The sequence below is a fragment of the Chiloscyllium plagiosum genome, chromosome 22 (genome assembly GCF_004010195.1).
Source record: "Chiloscyllium plagiosum isolate BGI_BamShark_2017 chromosome 22, ASM401019v2, whole genome shotgun sequence".
In the NCBI taxonomy this organism is placed as follows: domain Eukaryota; kingdom Metazoa; phylum Chordata; class Chondrichthyes; order Orectolobiformes; family Hemiscylliidae; genus Chiloscyllium; species Chiloscyllium plagiosum.
In genome coordinates this window covers 40,459,136-40,485,904 of record NC_057731.1, presented here as the reverse complement: position 1 = coordinate 40,485,904, position 26,769 = coordinate 40,459,136, and the positions used below count along the sequence as shown (strand labels likewise).

Below are 26,769 nucleotides of genomic sequence, written 5' to 3'. Positions count from 1 at the left end.
ATTCAATATGAGCAAATGCGAGGTCTTGGACTTTGGAAATAAGTATAGAAGCATGGATTACTTTCTAAACGGTGAGAAAATTCGTAAAGCCAAAGTACAGAGGGATCTGGGAGTGCTAGTTGAGGATTCTCTAAAGGTAAACATGCAGGTTGAGTCCGTGATTAAGAAAGTGAATGCAATGTTGTCATTTATCTCAAGAGGGTTGGAATGTAAAAGCACCGTTGTGCTACTGAGAATTTATAAAGTTTTGGTTAGGCCCCATTTGGAGTACTGTGTCCAGTTTTGGTCCCCACACCTTAGGAAGGACATACTGGCACTGGAGCGTGTCCAGTGGAGATTCACATGGGTGATCCCTGGAATGGTAGGTCTAACATATGAGGAACGGCTGAGGATCCTGGGATTGTATTCATTGGAGTTTAGAAGATTAAGGGGAGATCTAATGGAAACTTACAAGATAATACACGGCTTGGAAAGGGTGGACGCTAGGAAATTGTTTCCGTTAGGCGAGGAGACTAGGACACGTGGACACAGCCTTAGAATTAGAGGGGGTAAATTCAGAACAGAAATGCAGAGACATTCTTCAGCTAGAGAGTGGTGGGCCTGTGGAATTCATTGCCGCGGAGTGCAGTGGAGTCCGGAAAGCTAAATGTCTTCAAGGCAGAGATTGATAAATTCTTGATGTCACAAGAAATTAAGGGCTACGGGGAGAATGCGAGTAAGTGGAGTTGAAATGCCCATCAGCCATGATTGAATGGCGGAGTGGACTCGATGAGCCGAATGGCCTTACTTCCACTCCTATGTTGTATGGTCGTTTGGTCTAACAACTTAGCTACAGGTTTACAAACACAGACTTGCTTAAGAAACTCTGTAGGTCTGTCATGGGTGACAAAGGAAGTGGCCAAGATGGATCATCCATTCAGCATTTCTGCCTAAACATGGTTGCAAAAAGTCCTCTTGTACTCATATGCTGAGCTATACTATCATTGAGAAAGGAATGTTTGTGGAGCCTTCTTCTCCAGTTAGTCTTTTAATTTTCCAACAATGGTCACAACATGACATGACAGGACTGTAAAACTTGACCTGATTCATAACTGTGAAATCAATTAGCTCTGTCTACGGCATGCAGCTTCCTCTCTTGAGCATACATGTCATCCTGTGATGTGGCTTCACCAGAGTGGTAGATCGTTTGTGTTTGTGTGTGTCTATATACTTGGTGCTGCTCCTGACCTGATCCTGGACGGACACAGAAAGTTTTGTTGGAATATTTCGAGAACTGCTGTGCATCGTCCTTTTGTTCTCCTGCATAAAGGTCAGATCAAGAGGGTATAAAAGTGTTTTCCAAGAAAAAGAATCCACACTGCAGAAAAATACCTTCCTCATCGATCAGAAGCTTCTGATAGGAATAAACAACAGTTTGTTACTTTGGAACTGAGAAGGTTAACTTAAAGGCATCTTTATCCAATGATCCACTGGACTTGAGGGATAAAAGTCACTGATCACTATCGCACTTTAGGGATCGCACTTCAGAACTTTACTCCTAAAATTGAGGTCACGTTGACTATTAACTCCCTGCATCAATGCACTTTTATAGGAGCTAGGTTGTCCCTGTTGATCAGTGCACAGTACAGTGATGTGCATCCTCTATCCTACATTTTGATGTCCCTTGTTTGGTAACAAAGAGAAAAACAACCTTTCACTTGATATGAAACAAAAGATCTGAAGCATTAAGGACTTGGTCTTATGTACACAGGAGCACACTGTTCTGAGCATCAAGGAATATTACGAAGTCATAGAATAGCACAAAATAAAATATATTGATGTATCATCATGTTGTACAAATTAGAAAGGAACTTGTGAAGGAGGGAAGGCAAAAAAGAAAAAAAATCTGAAAAAAGAAAGAGAAATGATAACTCATTAATAATGCCCACAAACAGTCATGTCAGGGATAATAAGAGTATCTGAGAATACACAGTGACTTTACAATCCCAAAGCAATGGTGAGCTTGGGGTCTGGTGATGCTGCATTACAGGAAGTTGAATGAAGATCGCTGAAAGAGTCAATGTTATCTTATCAGCAACCAAGATCAGAGAGCATATGAAAGAGGACTAGAAATACACCATTTGGCCCCTCAAGTCTGAGCCGACATTCAACAAGATCATAATTGATCTTGTTTGTGTTTTCAATTCCACATTCCTATCTACTCTCAATAACTCTTGATTCCTCTGCTTAACAAGAATCTATCCAGCTTGATATTAACATATTCAATGACCTGCTTCCATCACCTTCTGAAGCAGAGAGTTCCACAATCACATGACCCTTTGATAGAAAAACATTCTCCTCATTTCTGCCCTGAAAAGGTGATTAAAAATTTTAAAACAATGTTTCCTTGTGCTGAACCGACACAAAAGAGGAATCATCCTTTCCAAAATCACTCTGTCAAGACCATTTTAGGATCTTACACGTTTCAATCAAATTACTCCTCACTTTTCTGAACTCCAGTGGAAACAAGCCCAGCCTGTGTAACCTATCCTCAGAAGGCAGCCCACTCATTCCAGGTATCAGTCTAATAACTCTCCTCTGAACTGCTTCCAAAACATTTACATTCTTCCTTAAATAAAGAGGCCAAAATTGCATACAGTGAGATGTGGTCTAGGTAATGCCATGTACAACTGAAGCTGAACATTCTTATTTCTATAATCAATTTCTTGTGTAACAAAGGAAAACATTCCACTAGCCTCCTTAATTACAGGCTGTATCTGCATACTAACTTCTTGTCACTGATGTACCAGAACACCTAAATTACTTTGCACCTTTAAATTCTTTAGTCATTCTCTGTTTATAAAATACTCTGCTATTTTATTCTTCCTATCAAATTGAAGTACATATTATTTCACATTATAGCCCATTTACTAGATTTTTTGTCAACTTATTCTACTATTTGTATATCCACCTGCAACTTCCTTATAACTTCTTTGCAACATATTTTCCTAGCTATCTTGGCATCTTCTGCAACTTTAGCTACCATGTCTTTGCTGCCCTAATTTATGTCATTGACTGTAAATTGTAAAAAGTTGTGGTCCCAGTCCTTGAGGGTTTGCTCACAAGAACACTGAACCCAGCAAAGTTCAGGCACAGACTGTCCCATATTACTGCCTAACTTTCCCAGGTATTGGTGTCAGTAGCCCATGAGCTGGAATTCACATTTTCTGCACCAATCTTTGTGCCATGTATTCATTTCTCTAATTCTAGATACCCAATGCCAATTTTCATATGACTCAGGTAATAATCCAGTTATTATAAACTTTGATATTCTGCTTCACAATTTAGTGCCTAGCTCCTCATACTTTCTATGCAGAACCTCTTATCTAGTTCTATGTTGTTGGTAGTTACATGGACCATGACCACTGGATCTTCCTTCTCCAACTGTACATTCCTTTCCACCCATGAGCAGATGTTGAATCCTGACTGGACAGGCAACATAGCTGTCTGCACTTTTGCTCTTTGAACAGAGAACAATGTCAACACCTCTCATTGTACTTGCACCTGCTATGAATTCATCCCTTGTTGCTGCCCCACTTGAAAGGCTTTCTATACATGCTGCCACGGTCAGTTTGCATACCCACCCTGCAGCCTCCACTCTCATCCAAACAGATTGAGGAAACCTCAAACATGTTGGGTGTTGACACTTCTGCCCTCTGGATCCATCACTCTCAGTCACATTCTCCTTTCTCTGACTACTGTCCAAGTGAGAGGACCATATCCTGAATGGCATGACTGCCTCCTGGTACAAATAATCCCTCCTGATGCATTGCAGTGTCTGCAGCTCAGTCTCTAGTTTGCAAATTTTAAGCATAGAAATGACCTTAACAATTTACCATACAGACATCAAATACTTCCTATCCTGTAGTATAGTAAAAAACCATTTCCAATCAGTACCAATAAATGTAACTCTATCTTTGACAGCCAGCAATAGGATTCCTTTCTTACCTCCTCTCAGTGGTGTAGTCTGCCTGTCTAGCGATCCTCTCTCTGTTTGCCACGTTAGGTGATGCAGACTGTCTGCCTCAGGGTCCTCACCTTCCATTCCTCAATGTAATTCTGAGTGGACTACATTTGTTGATTGCCAAAGTGTAAAGATAGGGCTTAATGAAAATGTGGAGAAGCTTCTGAGGTAAGTACTGATGCCACCATGACCACAGTGGTCTTTGTTAATGTAACACTAAGATGCTGGATCCTATACAGTTCAGAGCTGCTCTGTACTCTTATTATCTTTGTACAGTTTAACAATAAATAAAATTTAACAGTGTGAAATCTAGCCTGAATTTGTATCAGGAGCTGAAGAACACACACAAGAACACAATCAAATATGGTCACAGTGATAGAGATATCAATCTGAGGTAAACTCTGTGTTTCCTCAGATAAAGCGGAAGCTCACAAGGCAAGATTGAGCAACCAGGAAGCAAGATTGAACTACAAGGCAAGAGGATCCTCAGAAAATTTCCCAAAGACATTAGCGTGATGGCTGATTGACGTGAGGAAGCAGACAGAGGTGGTGACAGAGTGGTAACATCACTGAACAAGTAATTCAGAATGCAAGGTTAAAGTTCGGGGGATATGGGTTTGAATCCCATCATGACTGACAGTGAAACTTGCATTCAGTAAGAATCTAGAACAAAAAAAAATCCAGCCTATTGACATCTAAGTAACTACTGTCAAAAAGAAATCTGCTAACCTTGCCTAGCTTGGCCTACCTGTGACCCCAGGCCCACAGTGATGTGACTGACTTTTAACAATTAGGGAGGGGTAATCAATGCTGGCTGAACCAGCGATGCCCACAACCTTTAAAATTAACAATAAAAAAACTTCCTTGGACACACTGAGGCTACTAGCCCCTTAAGAATACATGATAATCACAACCAGAATTCTTAGTTAGTCATTCTGAATGCCAACAACTTTAATATTAAATGTTTCCTTGATTCAAGATCAACCATCACTGTCTTACCTCCTACTGCAAAACAGTGCTGTGGGTGCATCTTTAAACTCACGTGACAAGGCCCAGGCCTTTGGCAGCATTAGGCTTTAAGCTCTATGTTGGCTTTAAGCAGCGCTGGTCTACAATGTTAAAGATTGTAGAGAGCCTACTTATATCTTAGAGAATCAAACTATAGTGATTGCAATAATGTCAGCCAGTGATCCTCATAGAATATGAGTTCTCTGACTGGGGCTGTTAACCTGGTCCAATCAGGGAGCCCTGACTGACAGATTAAAAATAGTAATGTCTGGCATCCTGACAATCTGGAGAGCTGGCTCTGAGAGAGTTGGATCAGTGTCAAGGACTTTCCACGTGTAAATAAAGGGTGACTTGGTGACGGGATATCGCCCTCTGTGGAGTTATTTCAAAAACCAAACCCTTGTTAAATCAGTGGGCATGTGTGCAATTGTGTCTTCTACAGATGCCATAAGGCTTCCCATTTTATTGAGATGATTTCTGACTGGATGATGACTTCAGCTAAGAGGATGACAATATTCTATTCTGTGAGGAATTGCTATGAACAGCCGACACTCTATCCGAGAGGTTTTACTTCAGCATCTTCAGAAACAGCAGTGTTTTTTTCTAAAGAGGATCTGAATGACATTTTGTGAGGGTTTCCCACAATTTCCTCCACTTATTGAAGGCGCATGCTGAAAAGATTGGATGCCATTTTGTGAGGAACTTTCTAAGCTTTTCCAAAACTTTCATCAGCATTATGATCCTTTTCAAATTGTCTTGGAAGAATATGAGCCTCTTCCTTCTTCAGAAATTCCAAACCAGAAGGTGAACCCAATTGCAATTTGCCATAAGACTTCCTTTTGTCATATCCAGAAATAGATCCTGCGTATCTGACTCTTCGGTTCTTCATTAAGTATATCAAGATTCCTCTGAAACATGTCCAGGGCCAAGACAGATCAGATATCTTCACGTCAATGTGTCATGATATCAGGTTTTCTAACTGGCAGCACCAATCAAGAAGTGTTACACACTGATGAAGTGGTGGAAGTTCCAATACTTTCAGCTTTAAGGAACTGTCACCCTTGGTATTTCATTCAGCAGTACACAAAGTCAGCCAGGTGAGTTTGTCCAAGAATACAAGCAACAGGAGACTCTATACATAAAGAAAAAATCTTTAGAAGTACTGAAGCATGAGAACAATGCTCCACTTTTGTATAAGAGTCGAGAAAATTCTTCAGCTTTATCTATCATTCTAAAGATGCTGTCTGATCTGACAGTACGTAATCCTAAAGTTCCCCTTTTCATCCAGAGTGTTTTGCTGAGATTCCAGATGCTCTCCAAACAGTCCTGATTAGGATTCCTACAGTGAAGGAAACAGTCTGAAGAAATTTTCATCAGTCCTTTGTCTCACAAACGTGATTGAGCTTTTTGAGAAAGTCATGAAGGTGATTGATGAGGGCAAAGCAGTGAATGTGGTTTACACTGAATTTACATAAGCATTTAACAAGGTCATGGTAACCTTATGGAAGGCTGATCCAGAAAATCAAATCGCATGAAATCCATGGTGAGTTAGCAACGAGGAGTCAAAATTGGCTTGGTTATAGAAGAACAGAGAGTAATTGTGGAGGCATGATTTTCTGTGGAGGTATGTAACCAGTGGTGTTCTGCAAGGGTCAGTGCTGGGACCTCTCTTATTTGTAATATACATAAATGATTTGGATGAAACTGTCAGTGGTCTGATGAGTAAGTTTGCAAATGACATGTATTTTGATGGGCATATGAATAGTGAGAAAGGATATTAAAGGATGTAGCAGGATATAGATCAGCTGGAAAGTTTGGTGGAGAAATGGCAGATGGAGTTTAACGTGAGATGATACATTTTGGGAGGTCAAATGCAAGAGGAAAGTATACTGTAAATGGCCAGACTCTTAAAAGCATAGTTATACAGAGGGATCTTGAGGTCCATGTTCATAGCTCCCTAAATGTTGCAACACAAATGGATAAGGTGGTAAAGATGTTTTACAGCATGTTTGCCTTCACTGATCAGGGGCATTGAAAATAAAAGTTGTCAGGTCATATTGCATCTGTGTAAGACTTTGGTCAGGCCACATTTGGAGTACTGTGTGTAGTTCTGGTCCCCACACTATAGGAAGGATGTAGAGTAGTTGGATAGGGTGTGCAAGAGGTTTAGGCAAAAGTGAGGACTGCAGATGCTGGAAACCAGAGTTTAGATTAGAGTGGTGCTGGAAAAGCAAAGCAGGTCAGGCAGCATCTGAGGAGCAGGAAAAATCGACATTTCAGGCAAAAGTCCTTCATCAGGAATCTGCACAAGAGGTTTACCGGTATGTTGGAGTGTAATAGTTATAAGGAGAGGTTGGACAAACTTGGATTGTTTTTGCTAGAGTGTCAGAAACTGAGGGACGATGTGATAGAAGTATATACAATTATGAGAGGCATGGAGGGTTGGATAGTCAGAGTCTCTTTCCCAGTGTGGAAATGTAAAATATTAGGGGTTATAGGTTTAAGGTGAGAGGGAGAAAGTTTAAAGGAGATGTGTGAGGAAAGTCTTTTACTCTAGGAGATCTGGAACATGCTGCCAGAGGTGGCAGAAGCAGATATGACAGCAGAGTTTAAGAAACATTTATATAGATGCATGAACAGGTGGCGAATAGAGGGATATAGACCATGTTTAGGCAGATGGAATTAGTTTAGAATAACATCATGGTTGGCACAGACATGGTGGGCTGTTCAATATTCTAGGTAAGTGAATCAATGCTCTGAAGTCTTCCTGATGATTCACTCATCTCTTTATTGTAGAATTGAAAATGTGGCACATGATTCTCAAGGTGTTATTGCCCTGCTGTTATAATTGAATGGAGATATTCCTCAGCTCCTCTTCGATTGTGCAGCTTCACTGTGCAGCAGACTTTCATTGCCAGCTTTCTTCTTCAATAGAAGGTATCACAAAGAGGTAAAGGTAAATGATTCTAGTCAAATGGAAGTGGTACCCTTGTGATCAGCACTCACTTGATTTCATTCCAATGCAGTAGCCCACTAGCCACCTGCCCCTTCAGTGCCATGAACATTTGGGAGATTGTTACTAATCCTCCACTTCTTGTTTCAGTTTCTGAATGTGTGCTTGCAGGCCAGCGTTTCTGCCATTGAGTATTATTTCAAATGGCCAGAGAATTAGAAGATCTCCACAATGTTTGAATCTGTGAGAAATGGACTTTATGGGGTGTTAGTGGGGTCAAAACTACGTTGAGCCTGAAGGGGAATTTCTTTAATTAGATGTTTCAGTTAGTAATGTTAAGAAAATATTTTTAGTACAAGACTGGCAAAGTATTTGGTGGGGGCGATGTAGTGATCAGGTTTAATGAATATCTGGATGAGGTAAGCAGTAACATGGGTGACCTCAGTCATTATAAGTTAATATTCCAGTAAGAAGTTGGACCCTGTACAGCAGGGAACAATCTGCTCTGTATCCTTACCATCGTGTGTTGTGTAACAGCAAAACAAGCTTAGAGGTTACTAAGAAGTCTGGCCTGAGCTTGAATCAAGGCCCAAAGAAACCACACAAAAGCATGGTGAAGCACAATTTACTAAGCTTACCCTGTGGGCGGCACAGTGGCTCAGTGGTTAGCCGTGCTGCCTCACAGCGCCAGAGACCCGGGTTCAATTCCTGCCTCAGGCGACTGACTGTGTGGAGTTTGCACGTTCTCCCCGTGTCTGCGTGGGTTTCCTCCGGGTGCTCCGGTTTCCTCCCACAGTCCAAAGATGTGCAGGTCAGGTGAATTGGCCACGCTAAATTGCCCGTAGTGTTAGGTAAGGGGTAAATGTAGGGGTATGGGTGGGTTGCGCTTCGGCAGGTCGGTGTGGACTTGTTGGGCCGAAGGGCCTGTTTCCACGCTGTAATGTAATCTAGTAATCTAGTTGTCTTACAAAGCAACTTAACAACACTTCACTGCAAAACAAAAACAAAAAATGGAAGCTGGAAATCAAAAAAAATGGTCTGGTAGTCTGTGGAGAGAAAAAGCAGAGTTAACATTTCGGGACCTTTCTTTGCTGCAAACTCTGTGTAGAATCACTCTGGGAGAAGGTACATCTTTTTGATAAATGCCCAAGAACGTTAAAAAAATCTCAGCTATACCTTCACTTTCACAGAATAATTTGTTTTATTATATGTCAAAGCATTTGTTGCACATTGACACGTCGACAAGCCACAGAACTTGCTGTATATATCCAAGAAGGCTAAACTTATTGAATCTGATTCAATCCAAATGAGACATCAGCAAGTAAGACATTTGTTGCAGTTTATCCTTTTCAATGCCAACACCCAGAAACTACCCAGGTGAAAAGTAAAGCATATCCAAACTTAATTGTTTGTGCGTCATTTGGAATTTAATGGGTCAGTGTCCTGGTGAAATTATTCATAATATTCCCCCAACGCAGTACACGCTCAACATAATTGACAGTTTGAAAAGATCAGTACAGGGCAATGTATAAAATTGTAGCTTAGAGGTATGATATGTGGTATTGATGAGTCTGTTTGAAGTCTGAATTAAATTTCAGTGGAAGTAATGAAAAAACCTGATGTAATTAATTTTCTGTACATTTCTACTCTTGTCAAAGTGATATTCTTCTGCTAATCTGGAAGAAGTAAAATCTGGCAGCAAAGAGTGAACAATGTTAAAACAGCCTATTCAATAATTACCATCTTTCAGTCAACAAATCTACCAATGATACCATTGTTTGTGACTACCATAAATATTCAAAAGACTTAGCCCATCCAAAATCTTGATCAGTTGTCAAATTATTTAACTATTAATATTTATCATGTTTTATCATTAATTTCTACTCAGTCCCTGACTTAAATCTTATTTTATGATGAGTAAGAATTTCAGGACCAATTTGGTTGAGAAATTTGATTTTCCCCAACACGTGGAGGAGTGAGCAGTGCACCGGCCGGTTTATTTGGTCCTCAGCAGCATCACAATGTCTCTACCCCAGCAGTCCACTTCCACCCATTTCCCCTCAACATGGAGACCTTCTACATTGAATTTTGCTGCCAACTATCCTTCCTTCCTGCCTGAACCCTGACATTACACCTTACTGATACCTACTGTGGTGCTCTGCATTCCCTGTGAAAGTCACATGGTGGCCACTGCAAAAAACACCACCTCCTGTAGCCTACCATGATCTCCAATGTCCCTCTGCCTAATATGCCTTGAGTTTACCCTCCATTTAATGAGTGTGTTCTCATTTGTACACATGCCTCTGCTTTCACCCCCAGTCTCACTCCCTCACCCCTCTTGACAGTGATCCCCTTCACCGCTCCTACAGATTCCTCTTGAACACCACTCAACAATCAACAGATATATTGCCGGGACTGTAATTGGCCCACATTCTTTGACCAAATTCAATAAATAGCCCCTCGACATGATTGACCAGACCCCTGACTGCTGTGTTTACATCACTTTGACTGATGGTGCTGGCTCTATAGGACTGATTGTTCCCCACTCCCCAGACTGTAATTGGACACTCCGCTTGACCGTGTATATGTGTGTGTCTGTGTGTGGCACTAACAAGCATTGCACATCACAGCAAGGCATGGATGCCATTAGCATGCAGATAGTTGCCAAGTAAGTGACTGTTCAGACAGCAACCTAGCAGCCACGAGATGCAGCCTAACTCAATGCTGACCTACATGCCTGTCCCTGCACAGTTCAATGCCAGTTACAGATGTGCCCTGCAATGCACATTCCTAAGTATCCCACAAGATGATCAGAGAGGTATCACAATCATTGTGAGTTACGTTCCTTGGTATTTTTCCCATCAGTAAGTGGATGACCAACATCTGTGTGCAGCTTCCTGAACCAGAAGTCATTGTGTTGGCACACTGCTCATGTGGAATCTCCAAGCACCTGAGCAGCTTTAATACAGCATTAACTGTGAAGAGTTGGCAAATGTTGGATGCAATGTCAGTGGACGAGAAGTGAGTATGTTCTCCCCATGGATTCTACCCCAAGATGCTGTTTGGCGCTGAGCAAGACCATATGGAAATAGCAGCAAAATTAGGCCATTTGGCCCATCGAGTCTCTTGTTATTTGATCATGGCTGATATGCTTCTCAACCCCATTCTCCTGCATTGTCCCCATAACTCTTGATTCCCTTACCAATCAGGAACGTATCTATCTCTGTCTTAAATTCACTCAATGTCTTAATTTCCAGTGTTCTGCAGCAATGACATCTACAGATCCATCACCTGTTGGCTGAAGAAATTCCTTCTCATCCCAGTTCTAAAAGATTGTCACTTCAATCTGAGGCTGTGCCCTTAGGGCCTAGTCTCTCCTACTAGTGGAAACATCTTCTCCATGTGCACTCTATCCAGGCGTCTCAGTATTCTGTAAATTTCATTGAGATTCCTCCTCATCCTTTTCAACTGTATCAAGTACAGACTGAGAGTCTTCAACCACTCCTCGTAAGACAAGTCCTTCATCCCTGGGATGATTCTCGTAAACCTCATATGAACCTTCTCGAAGGCCAGCAAATCCTTCCTTCAGTACGGGGCCAAAAATTGCTCATCATATGCCAAGGTGCTCTGACCAGAGGTTTACACAGTTTCAGCAGTACATCCCTGCCCTTGTATTCTATCTCTCTTGAAATGAATGCTAACATTGCATTTGCCCTCCTAACTGCTAATTGAATCTGCATGCTAACCTTTTGAGAATTGAATTCCTAAGTCCCTTTGTGCTTCAGATTTCTGAAGTTTTTTTCCTTTTCAGAAAATATTCTATGCATAATGTCACACTTTCCAACATTGTACTCCACTTGCCTGCCACTTCTTTGCCCACTCTCCTAGCCTGAACAACAAGTGGGCCTCTGGATTACTAGAGGCCATTGCTTCTCCAATTTAGGCTTGAGCTTCAGCCATTTACAACCCATATCAATGACTGCTATGAAATAGCAAATTGTAATGTAACCATATTTGCTGAACATAAATTAGGAACAGGAGTAGGCAATTCAACATCTCAAATCTGCTCCGCCATTTAATATGATCATGGCTGATCTCAGCTTGATTGTACTTTCCTGCCTGCTCCTTAAAACTGTTCAACCCATTACTAATTAAATATCTGTCTATCTCTTCCTTAAATGTATTTAGTGTCCTGGTCTCCACCATACCTCCACTGGTTCACAATCCTTTGAGAAGTGATTTCTCTTCACTAGTTTAAAACCTGCCACCCCATACAGTTGAAAATGACCCTTAATTCTAGATTGCCCCATGAGAGGAAATGTCCAGTCTACCTCTACGTTGTCAATCCCCTTTAGCTTCTTCTATACTTGGAGCAACTTGGAGACTCCTCGCAGCAAGTAATGAGTTGAAGTCACCATAAACTTGTTCTGAGTACCACATTGAGAATTCCTGACATCTAGCTTGTTCAGCACATTTGGTAAGATAGGAATCAGATCATTAATGAGGTGAATTATGCCTTTAATATGGCACTTAATAAGCTATAATCCCCTTTAATTGGCAATTTGCCACTGCCCAGTGAGAAATTTGATTTGCCTCATGGCGAATGCATAAAGGATGAAGCAAGTTGCTGCAGATGTCAAGATAGGCCTTCCTGGACTTCTCATGTGATTCTGCCATATATCCCTATAAGATTTCCACCCAAAGAGGAAGAGAGTGAGAGAGTTTTCAACTGTAGAGAAACGACCATCAATTAACAGACTCACCAAAAGAACCAAATAAGGAATTCAAAAGTTGCTTATTTACCTAGAGAATGCTAAGTGTGAGAATTGTGCTATTACAGAAATTAGTTGAGATAGATAATACAAATGTGTTTAAGGAGAAGCTAAGTAAGCATATCATGCACTGGGAACAAAGGGCTATGATAATAATGTTGATGGTGAAGGATGGGCGAAGACTTGAGGAGATCATAAATGCTAGTAAAGACTCGTTGGGCTGAATTACTTGATCCTGTGCAGTTTATTACATGCAATTATATGTTAAAGTATTTCCCATGTAAGTGCAAGTGCTTCTTTAATGTTTACTGCAGACTATAAATGTAGTCCCCCACAACCAGTATCCAGCTATCACCAGATTCAATGTTGTGATTGGGGTAGCTGTGAAGTGCTGCAACTGCAGTATTTTATGGTTGAAATTGTATAAAAGAAAGCCTGGGAAAAAGTGGAGAGCTTTAATTAGGGTTGAATTGCAGACCCATTCTCCCAGAATGGGCAGGGAGGTTATCTGCACAGTTAATTAGGGTCAATTTTGGGAAGTTCTGTCAGATTGCACCCAGCTGAGTACAAAACTCTTTGTTCTAGTTTAACAGCATTGTTTTAAACCCAGGAGAATCTATTTTATTGCAATAAGTAGACAGCTTTACATGAATTTATTCTCCACTGAATCCTTCAAAGATATCTCAACAGTTTACCAGCTGAATGTTATTATTGCAATCACTCTTCTGATACAGGAAATACTGCAAGTGAAGTAACCCTAAATGTGTGTTTTTTTTTGTTTGTGCACATGCAGAATCTTCTGAGTTAATTTGTTAGCTTACCTGTAAAGAATAAACTACAGAGACAAACATCTGGAAATCACTAACAGACTGCCAGGAGACACAGTTCACCAGCTCGGCCATCAAAACAATGTAACGTAACACCACGGCATCCAACTTCCCACACAAAATATGGCCAAATACGGCAATCAGCTGTGAACACAAAGAACAAAAATTGGATAGAGCGAAATACACACTTACAAAAGGTATCAATATTAATGAATCTGGAAACAGTAGAGAGAAATCAAGGAGTTCAACATAACTTATCTCAACAGGAAACTGCTTTGTCACTATTTTCACATCTGGTATAAAAGATTTATCTTCATCACACAAAGTACCTTTGTAAATCTCACAGATTTGCTCAATGCAAATAGAAAGAAATGAATCACTATTTTAGAATGACTGAAGAGTTATGCAACAAACTGCTAATACTGTGGAACAATATGCCAATTAGCTTTAATCTTGAAAAAAATATTTTTAATCGACCTGTTATGACACGCCTTTGGAGTATATATGACTTGAACCTAAACCTTCTGGCTTGGAGGTAGGGTCATTACCACTATACCACAAAAACCCTCAGATTTTCCCTGAAGGCTGCATAGTTCTATTGCTTTAAAAAGGCCTGCTCTAAGGTCAATGAGAGGTTCATTCTTATTAAGAACTTTCTGGTCAGATGGATGATATTGTTTCTTCCAAGTATCCATTCCCCACACACACAGACCTATAAGAAAAGCAGGAAATTACAAGCTTTCATTCTTTTAAAAATATACTTCTACATTTGCCTTGTATCTACAACAGATGTGTCAACCACAGTGTGATAGATACTTGTTAGATGGAAAGTTTTTATAGATGGATAGATACTATACTTTGGAACATATCCAACTGCAAAGTGCATGTAAAATATCCATTGGTCAAAATGCATGTATTTTGACTAATCTATTTTAAACAAAATGAGTATCTTTGTGCCCATTATTCAGTTAAAGAGAGCCCAAATCACATACATCTGTTATATATATTTTTATATAAGTCTTGCGGAAAGAAAGTGACTGATGATAGTTTATCAGTCTATAGATCCTTTTATATCCTTCCAAAAAATGAGCAGACACAGGAAAAATTTGATACATGCTCAAGTTAAATGACTTCAAAGTATTTTATCTGCATCCATTTGAAAGGTAAGTATTTATAACAAGCATTTTCTGGAGGGCTTACCCTGTTTGTTGATGCATATTTCTCTATGGCAGTCAGAAAATTAAATAGTGACAAGTTGCTGAGTTCTTCCACAACATAGTAATCAGTGAAGAGTGCAACGAGGGAATCCTGCAAAAATAAAGCTTACAGCTATAAACAATATGAAAGGGAGTTTACATCAGTGAAAAATACACTGTGATTCAGCTAGAATAAAACTGTTTATCCATATTTATGTTCAAGTTTATTATTTTTGTTACCTTTTTCCTAAAAGACATTTTGGATAGCAGCCCACTACATTTTGCTGATCTCTGAGATAAGAAAAAACACGATAACATATAGCCATCTAAAGGCAGGGATGGTAAGTAGAGAACATAGCCATCCAAAGGCAGGGATGGTAGGCAGCAACGTTAAATTATTCTCTTCCTACATAGTATCAAACTTCAAACTGTGGGACAGGTCATCAAACCCTAACAACATGACAATTACTGGCATGAAAGTCAGAGAGGGTCACTGGCAACTCCAGTTCTCTGCTTGCTCCTCTAGCCCTTCATCTTGGACAGCAGTCACCAACATTCCAGGGTATGCTCCATGGGCAACAAGTGCCTACATCCTTCATCCACGCACATTGGCATTAGGCATATGCCAGCCTCACTGCACCCTCATGGCATATCTCTGATCCAAATACAGTGCAGTTTTGCATTTCAATGCTGCACGTTGAAGTGCACCAGCACATTTCGTTGGAATGCTGCTGCCGGGAAATTTTGCACAGAGGTTCTAGCACCCAACTGGTGAATTGGAGCAGGTTGAATCTCATGGCTCTGTGATTGCTCTCTTAGCACTCACTCACTTTACACATACTTCGATGCTAACAACATTCCTGTGTTGTCTTGGCTTTTTGTACTTTACTCCTTCAGCCACAGTTTAAAGTCTCAAGTACCTTTGTCCAGATTTACAGGCCATTTATCATGTTTATGAGCAGTGACCAGTCCAAGGGGTGGACATGTTTCTGTTCTGCACTACTGGGCTATGTTAATCTCACAGTAGCACCAAGTATCAGCAGCCTACACAGCATCCACACCACATGTGTACCAATCAGCTGGCCATGTCTCAAAGTCTAAGAGTAGTCATTCACATTCAAGTCAAGGAAACACTTTTCAGTCAGGAAGCCCCAGCACAAGAAATCAACACATCCTCCAGTAACAGTCCAGCAGCTTTGGCACAGTCAGCCAACTGCTTGGGGCAGTCAGGTTCAGGGTCTGTGTCTCTACAGTCCAGGGACAGGACTACAGACAGTGTGATGTGACTCCAGAGTAACAAAGCCAGGGATTCACACTAAGTCAATCAGGGAGCTGTGGGGCCAAGTTCAGCTCTACCTCCACTTACAAATTTGCTGATGACACCACCACAGAAAGTCAGATTTCAAGCAACATCGAGACAGAGTACAGGAAAGAGATAGAGAGCTGAATGGTTTGGTGTAAAGAGAATTATCTCTCCCTCACTGTTAGCAAAACAAAGGAGCTGGTCATTGACTTCAGGAAGTGGCGTGGAGATCACGCCTCTGTCTGTATCAATGGTGCTGAGGTGGAGATGGTTGAGAGTTTCAAGTTCCTATGAGTAAATATTACCAACAATCTGCCCTGGTTCATCCACATTGATGCTTTAATCAAGTACGCACACCAACGCCTCTACTTCCTACTTTTAAGCAAATTTGGCATGTCCTCAATAACTCTTAACAATTTTCATAGATATATGATAGAAAGCATCCTTTCAGGATGCATCACAGTTGAGTATGGTAACTCCAAGAAATTACAGAGTATGCCCAAGACCTCAAGAAATTACAGAGAGTTGTCAACACAGCCTCTAGTAACAGTCCAGGGGCTTTGGCACAGTCAGGCAGCTGCTTGGGGCAGTCAGGTTCGGGGTCTGTGTCTCTACAGTCCAGGGACAGGACTACAGACATTGTGATGTGACTCCAGAGTAACAAAGCCAGAGATTCACACTAAGTCAATCAGGGAGACCATCATAAAAACCAGACTTCCTTCCATTGACTCCATCTACACTTCCCACTGCCTTGGGAAAGCAGTCAACATAATCAAAGACCCCTCCCACCCCGATTATAATCTCTCCTACCCTCTTCAGGCACAAGATACAAAAGTTTGAAAACACGTACAAAGACATTCAGAAACGGCTTCTTTCCTGCTATTCTCAGACTTCTGAATGAATGTCTCATATATGAGGGTTAATATTTTCTGCACCTTCTCTGTTGCTGTAACACCAAATTCTGTATTCTGTTCTATTACCCTGATGTACTTACGTAAGGTATGATTTGACTGGATAGCAAAAGAATATTTTTCAATGTATCTCGGTACATGTGAAAATAATAAATCAAATCAAATCAAATTCAGAGAAAGGAAATTTCCATTCAAGGATAGACTTCATGTTTCCTTCCCCTTACCCACGTTTTAAGTACTTTGAACCAGCTCATATTTTGAGAGGCAGCATGCTGGCATGTGCCAGGCCTTCCTTGAACATATTTATAGTACCAATGTGAATTTTCTGTCTCTTTAACTTTCATCATTCCTTTTAACTCTGCAAGAATGCATCTCATCTTTATTTGATGCCACTGCTCATAATCATTTGAATGGTAAATGGTTTGTAGAATGTCTAAAATTCACTTGATTAATTACGTCTTCATTTCAAGTCATCTGCCAATCACTGCAATATTCTACTAACAATTCAAAAAAACCAGTTGAAGTTTGGGAAACATTATGCAATTTAACATAGAATTAGCGGATTTTCACATTTGATTCATGTTGTTAACAATTGTACTAATTAGTAACAATGTAAGACTGGCAATTACATTATGTCATATTATTTTATCTTAATCCTTTCATATCAAATTTCATTTTAAGAGAGGTGCTAACCCATTTAATTGAAACAGATTAGTACCAATGCTAAAATAGTTGACAAAGTAATTTGTCATGAATGCTTTAAGTATTTGACTGATGATATCTCAGATGTAATTTTTAGTTAATAGTTTGCTACCTGATTATAGTTTTAACCCAGTATTGTAAATTAGTTTCCTAAAAAAGAGGTAAAAGTTACACAAATTATCTAAAATGATAATCGTGATAAATTATTACACATGTGCCTTTCCTATCCCTTGACTGTTTTCTTCTGCCTCTGATGCTGTAATCCTAACAATAGGGAATGTATTATTCCCCTTTGTAGAAAACTGATATTTGAGCTGTTAGCTCATATCCCATCTGATAGTAGATTTAATTAGAGTTAAATCTCTTTAAAAATTCATGAAATTCTCCACTTGTTTAAAAAAATGTGCATATTCATGATTAAGCAATAGTGCAATCCTTGTGAAGTACAGTAAAAGCCATAAGAAAATAAATAATTATTTATGTAAAGAGCAGAAGGTTATTTACTGACAAGGAAAAGGGTCTTGGATACACCATCAGTTTAGCAAGATAGGACAAAAGGATGTATTATAAAACCTTCAGAATTATTACTGATTACAAACTACAATTAATTAAGCAGAGCCTAACCTTTTCTTTATAAGTAAAGTGAGAATGCTGTTGTGCCCCAGATTCAGAATAGTAGATTTTGTTCTTTGCTTTGATTAAGGGAAATGATGCTACTTTCCACTTCAACTGAACCAGCAGGAGAGGAAGACACAAATTAATTACCTCAAATAAACAAAATTTGTCTGAAGCAGACACTTTCATGTCAGGTTCACAAAGACAAAGGAAAACAATTTGCCAAAAGACAAATCAGCAATAACTTCAGGATGAGAAACCAATAATGGTAGTATCACTCGTGGACCTATTTATAATCTGTGCATGGGTTCTCGGTATCAATGGCAAGGCCAGCATTTATTGCCAAATCTCAATGTTTAAAAATTCATTCACAGGGTGTGGGGATTGCTCGCTAGGCCAGCATTTATTGACTATCCCAAATTGCCCTGATCAGGTGGTGTTGAGCTGCCATCTTGAACCATTGGGATGTAGGGATACCCATAGTGCTGCTAGAGAGGGCGTTCCAGGAATTTGATCTGGCAACAATGAAGGAACTATGATGTACTTCCAACTCAGGATGATGAGTGACTTGGAGAGGAACTTGTAAGTAGTGATGTTCCCAGATGCCTGTTTTCCTTGAGCCTCTAGGTGATAAATGTTATGGGTTTGGAAGATGTTGTCAATAGAACCTTGGTGAGTTATTGTACTGTATCTTATAGATGTACACACTGCTGTTACTGATAATTGGTGGTGACAGAAGTGAGGTTGTAGATGACGTGCTAGTCGAGTCGTTTGCTTTGTTCTAGATGGTGTTGAGCACTTTCAGCTGTACCCATTCAGGTACATACAGAGAATTTAATCACATGAGTGACTTGTATATTATAGATAATGGGCTGTATTTGGGGAGACAGGAGGTGAGTTACTCACCGCAGAATTCCTAATCTTTGACCTGCCTTTATAGATATAGTATTTATGTAGCTGGCCCAGTTCAATTTCTAGTCAATGGTAACTCCCCCGGAAGTTGATAGTGGGGAAATTCAGTGATGATAATATTGTTGAATGTCCATAGCTAATGGAGGTGGTGAAGGGAGTGAACGTTGGTTTTCCAACAAGTGAGCCACTTTGTTCTGGATGGTGTTGGGTTTTTCAAGTGTTCTTGAAGTGTCCAGGCAAGTGGCAGTGCATCCATCACAATCCTGACTTATGCTTTGTAAATGGTGAACAAGCTCTGAGGAGTCGGGAGATAAATTACTTGCTGCAAAATTTCCAATGGTCTTCTTATCAGCTCTGCGGCCACTGTATTATTGTGGATAGTCCACTTAAGTATTTAGCCAATGGCAACTTTAGGATATTGGTGCTAGATTCAGTGATGATAATGCATTGAGTGTCAAACAAAATAGTTAGATTCTCTATTGTTGAAGATGGTCATTTCCTGGTACTTTTGCGGCATGAATGTTATTACCACTTCTCAACGCAAACCTTAATACAGAATGGATTTTGTTCCATATGGACATGGATGCTTCAGCATCTGAAGAGCTGTGGATACTGCTGAACATTGTGCAATCATCAATTAACATCCTCACTTCTGACCTGATGTGGAGGGAAAGTAATTGAGTGAGCCTAGGACACTACACTGAGGAACTTCTGCAGTGAAATCATGGAGCTGAAATAACTGAGCTCCAATCACAAGCATCTTCCTTTGAGTTAGACACCAGCCAACAGAGAGTTACCAACATAGTAATAGAAAGTGCTGGAGTAATTCATGAGGTCTGGCAGCACCTACACAGAGAGGAACAGATTTAATGTTTCAAGTCTAATATGACCTTTCTCGTAATCTGAAGAAGAATCATATTAGACTTGAAACATTAATTCTATTTCCAACTCTGCAGATGCTGCCAAATCTGAATTTCTCCAGCACTTCCTGTTTTAAGTCCAAACTCACAGTATCAGCAGTACTTTGCTTTTATTTTTGTGGAGAGTTACTCCTGCCTCCCAGTGACTTACATTTTTCCAGAGCTCCTTCCCCTTCAGTCGAATAAGCTTTGATATCTAGGATAGTCACTCTCACATCACCCCTGGAAGTCAACTCTTCTTGTCCATGTTTTGGCCAACACTCTAATGAGGTCAGGAGCTGAGTGACCCTCTTGGAACCCAACTGAGCAGGTTATTGTACCACTTGACAGCACTGTCCATCCATCTTCTGTCACTTTGCTGATGATCAACTTTGCTGGTTTGGTAGAAATTGTCCAGATAACATTGTCCTGTTTCCTGTGGACATAGCTGGGCTATTTTATACAATGTTGAATAGATGTAGTGTTTCAACTATATTCTAACAGCTAAAATGCTATAGCATTTGCTTGGTAAGTAGTCTGGCGAGTTCTGAAGTTTAAGTCTGCATTACTACCAGCAGAGTGTTGTTAAGGCTATAACCTTTGTTGTATCCAATGCCATCAGTCTTTTCTTGAAATCACATGGAGTGAATCAAATTGATTGAGGGTTTTGGCACCTCTGGCTGAAGATGTTGCCTTGTCTCTAAATTTATTCATCATATCTATAGGGATTCCATCACATCCTTCTCCTTTTCCTTGCTTTAGTTTTTTTTAAAATACAGGTCGTTCTGGTACAACGCACGTTTCATCAACACAAATAGGCTATAATATCATTGATGAATTGTGGACAATGTTTGGTTAATGCAAACTTTCTACTGAATGGGTATAGCGATTTTCTACAGCAATCTCCAATTTTTAATAGAATTTATAGAATCCCTACAGTGCGGATTTTTATTTTATTGCCCATCCCTAGTTGTCCTTGAGAAGGTAGTAGTGTGCTGCTGCTTGAACCACTGCAGTCCATATACTGTTGACCCACAACGCCCTTAGAGAGGGGATTCCAGGATTTTGACACAGCGACACTGAAGGAATGGCAATATATTTCCAAATCAGGATGGTGACTGGCTTGCAGGGGAACCTGCAGGAGGTGGCATTCCCATGTATCTGCTACCCTTGTCCTTTTAGATGGAAGTTGTGATGGGTTTGGAAGGTCCTATCTAAGGATCTTTGGTGAATTTCTTCAGTGCATTTGCCACTGAACATCGACAGAGAGAGTGGATGCTTGTGGATGTGGTGCCAATCAAGCAAGCTGTTTTGTCCTGGATGGTATCAACCTTCTTGAGTGTTGTTGCAGCCATCCCGGCAAATGGGAAATATTCTATCATACTCCTGATTTATGCCTTTTAGGTGGTGGATAAGCTTTACTGCTGCAGTATTCCTAGTTTCTAACCTGCTCTTGTATTTATGGGATAAGTCTAGTTGAGTTTCTAGTCAATGGCAGCCGCATGGATATTGATAGTGAGGAATCAGTGATGGTAACCCCATTGAATGTCAAGGGACAATGGTTAGATTGCCTCTTATTGGTGATAGTTATTGTTTCACATTTATATGATGCAAATGTTACTTGCCACTTGTCAGCCCAAGCCTGGATATTGTCCAGATCTTATTGATTTGAAGGTGGGTTGCTTCAGTATCTGAGAAGTTGTGAATGGTGCTAAACATTGTACCATTGGCAACATCCCACTTCTGACCTTATAATGGAGGGAAGGCCATTGATGAAGCAGCTGAAGATGATTGGGCCAAGGACACCACCCTGAACGATTCCTGCAGCAATGTCCTGAAGCTCAGATGACAGACCTCCAACAACCACAACTATCTTCCTGAATGAATGGTTGTGGAGAGGGTGCCTCCCAATTCTCATTGATTCCAGTTTTTCAATGGCCTCTTTGATGCCAGTCTTGGTCAAATGCAGCCTTGATTCCAAGGGTTGTCAGTCTCATGTTACCTCTGGAATTCAGTTGTTTTATCTATGTTTGAAACAAGGATGTAATGAGGTCAGGAGCTGAGTGGCGCTGGTGGAACCCACATTAGGTGTCACTGAGCAGGTTATTGCTGACTGGGCACTGCTTGACAGCACTGTTGATGACACCTTCCATCACTTTACTGATGATCAGGACTAGACTGATGGGGTAATTGGCTGGATTGGATTTTTCCTGCTTTTTGTGTCCATGATGACCCTGGGCAATTTTCCACATTGCCAGTGTTGTCATTGTCCTGCCCACCTGTATTCCTGTTTTATAAGCAAAACAGCACAGGCAGACTCATTTCAGCAACAGGCTTACTATTCATTGCTGCAAACGATTCAGGTTGGAGGACAAAATAAGTAGTTAGCAACTGACTTTCATTTAAGTTTCCTTCATAGCACTGAACAAAGCTACAATCCTCTTTAAAAAAAATCTGTATGATCATTAAATTTGTTGTCCTGTATTTTGTGTTATGATTGCTAAATGGCTTGTTATTAAATCTTGCTGAATTAATATATTATTTTCCTCAAGAGAGATATTTTAACAAGTGCTTCTTCCATCTTATTGCTCCTAATTATAAGTAACACTAGTGAATAAAATAAGGTATTGTACTGTTGATTGGCGTTTGAAAAGGAATAAATTAAATCCCAACAGATTTGATTGGAATAAGCAAACTTCTTTCATTTATTAATTGTTTACATATACATTTTACTGTCTCATGAATGGATCAATTTTAAAGAAACAATCAAAGTGTTCCCTATTAATTGCAATTCAGATTTACAACATGTTAATAACAATATCCTAGTCTAAAGCCAAACAATAACTGTTTGTCTCTTTGACCTTGAAGCTCATCGAATCTCTCATGTGATAAACACATCTATTCAGCAGCACACACTTTGACACAGAGTCTAATTTTTCCCAGCTTCCTAACATCAACAAGTTAGAATTCACACACTGCAACCTGTTAGGGTGGGTAAGGGAGGCATCGGTATGTGATATTATCTCTAGACTATTAATCCAGAGCCCTAGGTAACGTTCTTGGGACCCTGGTCAAATCCTGCCATAGTAGATGGTGAAATCTGAATTCAATTTTAAAAAACTGCAACTAAGAGTCTAATGATGGACATGAATCTATTGCTGATTCTAAGGAAAAACCCACTTGGTTCACTAATATTTTTTAGGGAAGGAAACTGCCGTCTTTATCTGGCCGTCAACTTGCAGAGCGCTTCAGAGAAATCTCCAGAATACCCGCACCAACCGCCCTGGCCAAACACTTCAAATCCATCTCCCACTCCGCCAAGGACATGCATGTCCTGGGTCTTCTCCATCACCACACCCTAAGAACCCGACGTTGGGAGGAAGAACACCTCATCTTCCGCATTCAGACTCTCTAACCCCATGGCATCAATGTGGACCTCACCAGTTTCCTCATTTCCCCATATCCCTCCTTATCCCAGTTTCAACCTTCCAAGTCGGCACCGCCCTCATGACCTACCTGTTCATCTTCTTTTCCACCTATCTGCTTCACCCTCCTCTCTACCTATCACATTCCCCCCACCTCCATCTACATATCACACTTTGAGCTACCTTCCCCCCAGACCCACCCCTTCCCATTTATCTCCCTACCCCCTCAGCTCACAAGCTCTTGCCCGAAATGTCGATTCTCCTGCTCCTCAGATACTGCCTGATCTGCTGTGCTTTTCCGGCAACACACACTCGACTCTGTCTCCAGCAATTGCCGTCCTCACTTTCTCCTAGCCTACATGCAACTCCAGACCAACAGCAATGTGGTTGGCACTGGCAGTTAGGGGTGGGCAATAAATGTTGATCTAGTCAGAGATGTCCACATCCTGTGAATGAATGAATGAAAAAAAAGGGTGTTGATAGATAGTTGCCAGTAACTGTTCACTAACGACCCATGGTGAATTATTTTTTTTATTAAAACGTTTTAGAAATTAAATATGGAGCACTGCTTAACAATTTTCACTATACTGTCTGAGGGTCCAATAAATTAAACCTTACAGTTGTTCTTATTTTACATGTTTTTCTAGTTTTCTCTATTCCTCTGCTGAAATCTCTGATTTCAAAATGTTTCGAAATGTTAAATATTCTCCAACACTTCAGCAAAATGCCATTTGGAAGACCAGACTTTGAGGGCTACTATGGTACTTAACAATAGGATTACATCAAAATCAGTCTCAATGTTGTCCTCACACAACATAAACTGCAGATTATTGATGCATGCAACTTCATTGCAGATAGTGAAATATGTACATTTTCACATAGCTGAATACATATTATTTTTCTTGAAGGACCATTTTCCCACAGATAAGTACCTGAATAGAAAGAGCTGGTTCACTCATTAGTTTGATTTCATCTTTCCACAAAAGATTGGCTGCAAGGTGTTCAATTATGGACAGACAGCGATTCTGTAATGAAAAACAAAGTAAAAAAATATGAGTCTAGTCAATGAGAGGGAAATGTATCTTTCACACATTTCCCACTTTTAGAAAATGAATGCAACAGGTTGGCTGAGAATCTTTGAATTGCATCAGAAACACAGTTAAAAATCACACAACAACAGGTTATAGTCCAACAGGTTTAATTGGAAGCACACTAGCTTTTGGAGCGACGCTCCTTCATCAGGTGATTGTGGAGGGCTCGATCGTAACACAGGATTTATAGCAAAAATTTGCAGTGTGATGTAATTGAAATTATACATTGAAAAATCGATTGTCTGTTAAGCCTTTCATCTGTTAGAATACAGTGATAGTTTCACTTCTTTCATGTGTAAGCTCCGAAAGCTAGTGTGCTTCCAATTAAACCTGTTCGACTATAACCTGTTGTTGTGTGATTGTTAATTTTGTATACCCCAGTCCAACACCGGCATCTCAAAATCATCAGAAACACATGTAGCATCAGTATAGCTGCTGCATTGCCCACATGTTGGTACTGGTTCAATGAATGGATTGCTTGTAGGCCTGTTTTTTGTTAGGATGCCTACAGGAAGCTGTGATATCCCTTTCTGCTCTACTGTGTCCAATCAGTTGCAGATGTGTACAGTACTGAGATGGCAATGTGTATAATAATACAACAGTGACATCGGGATTCATATATAGGAATCTACGATGACTAAAGGAATAACCTGCATGACAGAGTGATGTACTTACCAAGAAATGCAGCATGTATTATGGTATATATAAATGAGTTTTAAAGAAACCTACCAGCGTCAGATTTTAATTCCCAATCCAGAACAGGGCACAAGTTCCCCGAAGAGATATCCAAATATTATTCAAAGATGGACCAAACCATGAACAAGGAAGAATGTGAGACTCTATTCTGAAGTAGCTGCCAGGCCAGGTCAGATGAGGTTAGCGGTGGGAAGAGTAGCAATGCTGATAAGGATCTTTAGTGAAGGAACCTTGATGGAGCATTTCTGCAGCTTTGAGGTACATAAAAATGTTTTGTATCACATATATGAGTAGCCACTGAACAGCAGGCAGAAGTGGGCAAACCTGCACATTCCACGATTGTATCCAAAAATTGCAAACTGAGATCCCACAAATAATACAGAGTGTAAATTACTTAGGAAAATAACCTGTATCTGTTTCAAGTAATTTTCAAATGAAATGTGAGTTCCTGGCAGTTGAAAATCATCCCTATTATTACTACTGCTGTACCTTTAAATGACATGCGGGGTACTAATGTGCAAGTGCAATATAATAGAATAATAGATTTGAATTCTCACAATAAGCTGCTGTGACGTGTAAAACTCCACCTCAACCTCCCAATGATACAATGGCTATCTGTCTATACTGAAGATTTTAGTAGCCAACACACAGACTGGCGCTACCAAGAAGTCAATACGAGTGGAGAAAAAACTTGGAAACTGGACCTTGCTCTCGTCCAGAATTGCCAAGTCAAACAGGCAGGATGGGATACATCTGAGGGTGCCAAGTGAAATAAGGATGGAAATTGCAAAGGTACTAGCCATTATATCCAATTCCTCTTAGATAGGTGGGTAGAAGAATTGTGTATGTTACATACCATAGAGTCATGGAGATGTTAAGCACGGAAACAGACCCTTCGGTCCAACTCGCCCATGCCAACCAGATATCCCAACCCAATCTAGTCCCACCTGCCAGCACATGGCCCATATCCCTCCAAACTCTTCCTCTTCATATACCCATCCAAATGCTTTTTAAATGTTGCAATTGTACCAACCTCCATCACTTCCTCTGTTGGCTAATTCCATACACATACCACCTCCTGTGTGAAAACATTGCCCCTTAGGTCTCTTTTATATCTTTCCCCTCTCACCCTAAACCTATGCCCTCCCGTTCTGGACTCTCCGACCCCAGGGAAAAGACTTTGTCTATTTATCCTATTCATGCCCCTTATAATTTTGTAAACCTCTATAAGGTCATCCCTCAGCCTCTGATGCTCCAGGGAAAACAGCCCCAGCCTGTTCATCCTCTCCTGATAGCTCAAATCTTCCAACCCTGGCAACATCCTTGTAAATCTTTTCTGAACCCTTTCAAGTTTTGCAACATCTTTCCAATAGGAAGGAGACCAGAATTGCACGCAATATTCCAACTGTGGCCTAACCAATGTCCTGTACAGCCGCAACATGACCTCCCAACTCCT

The 26,769-nt window shown here is 40.4% G+C and overlaps 1 protein-coding gene across 1 annotated transcript in view; it reads right to left on the bottom strand.

Annotated features, from left to right (window-relative positions):
- Positions 1 to 26,769, bottom strand: part of LOC122561234 — a 322,916-nt gene that overhangs the window by 20,627 nt on the left and 275,520 nt on the right. Inside the window, exons 18-20 of the mRNA XM_043712844.1 lie at positions 24,459 to 24,551; positions 14,764 to 14,871; positions 13,558 to 13,707 (exon numbers count right to left, since the gene is read on the bottom strand). Coding sequence (XP_043568779.1) covers positions 13,558 to 13,707; positions 14,764 to 14,871; positions 24,459 to 24,551 — 351 coding nt within the window. The remainder of the gene's footprint in view (positions 1 to 13,557; positions 13,708 to 14,763; positions 14,872 to 24,458; positions 24,552 to 26,769) is intronic.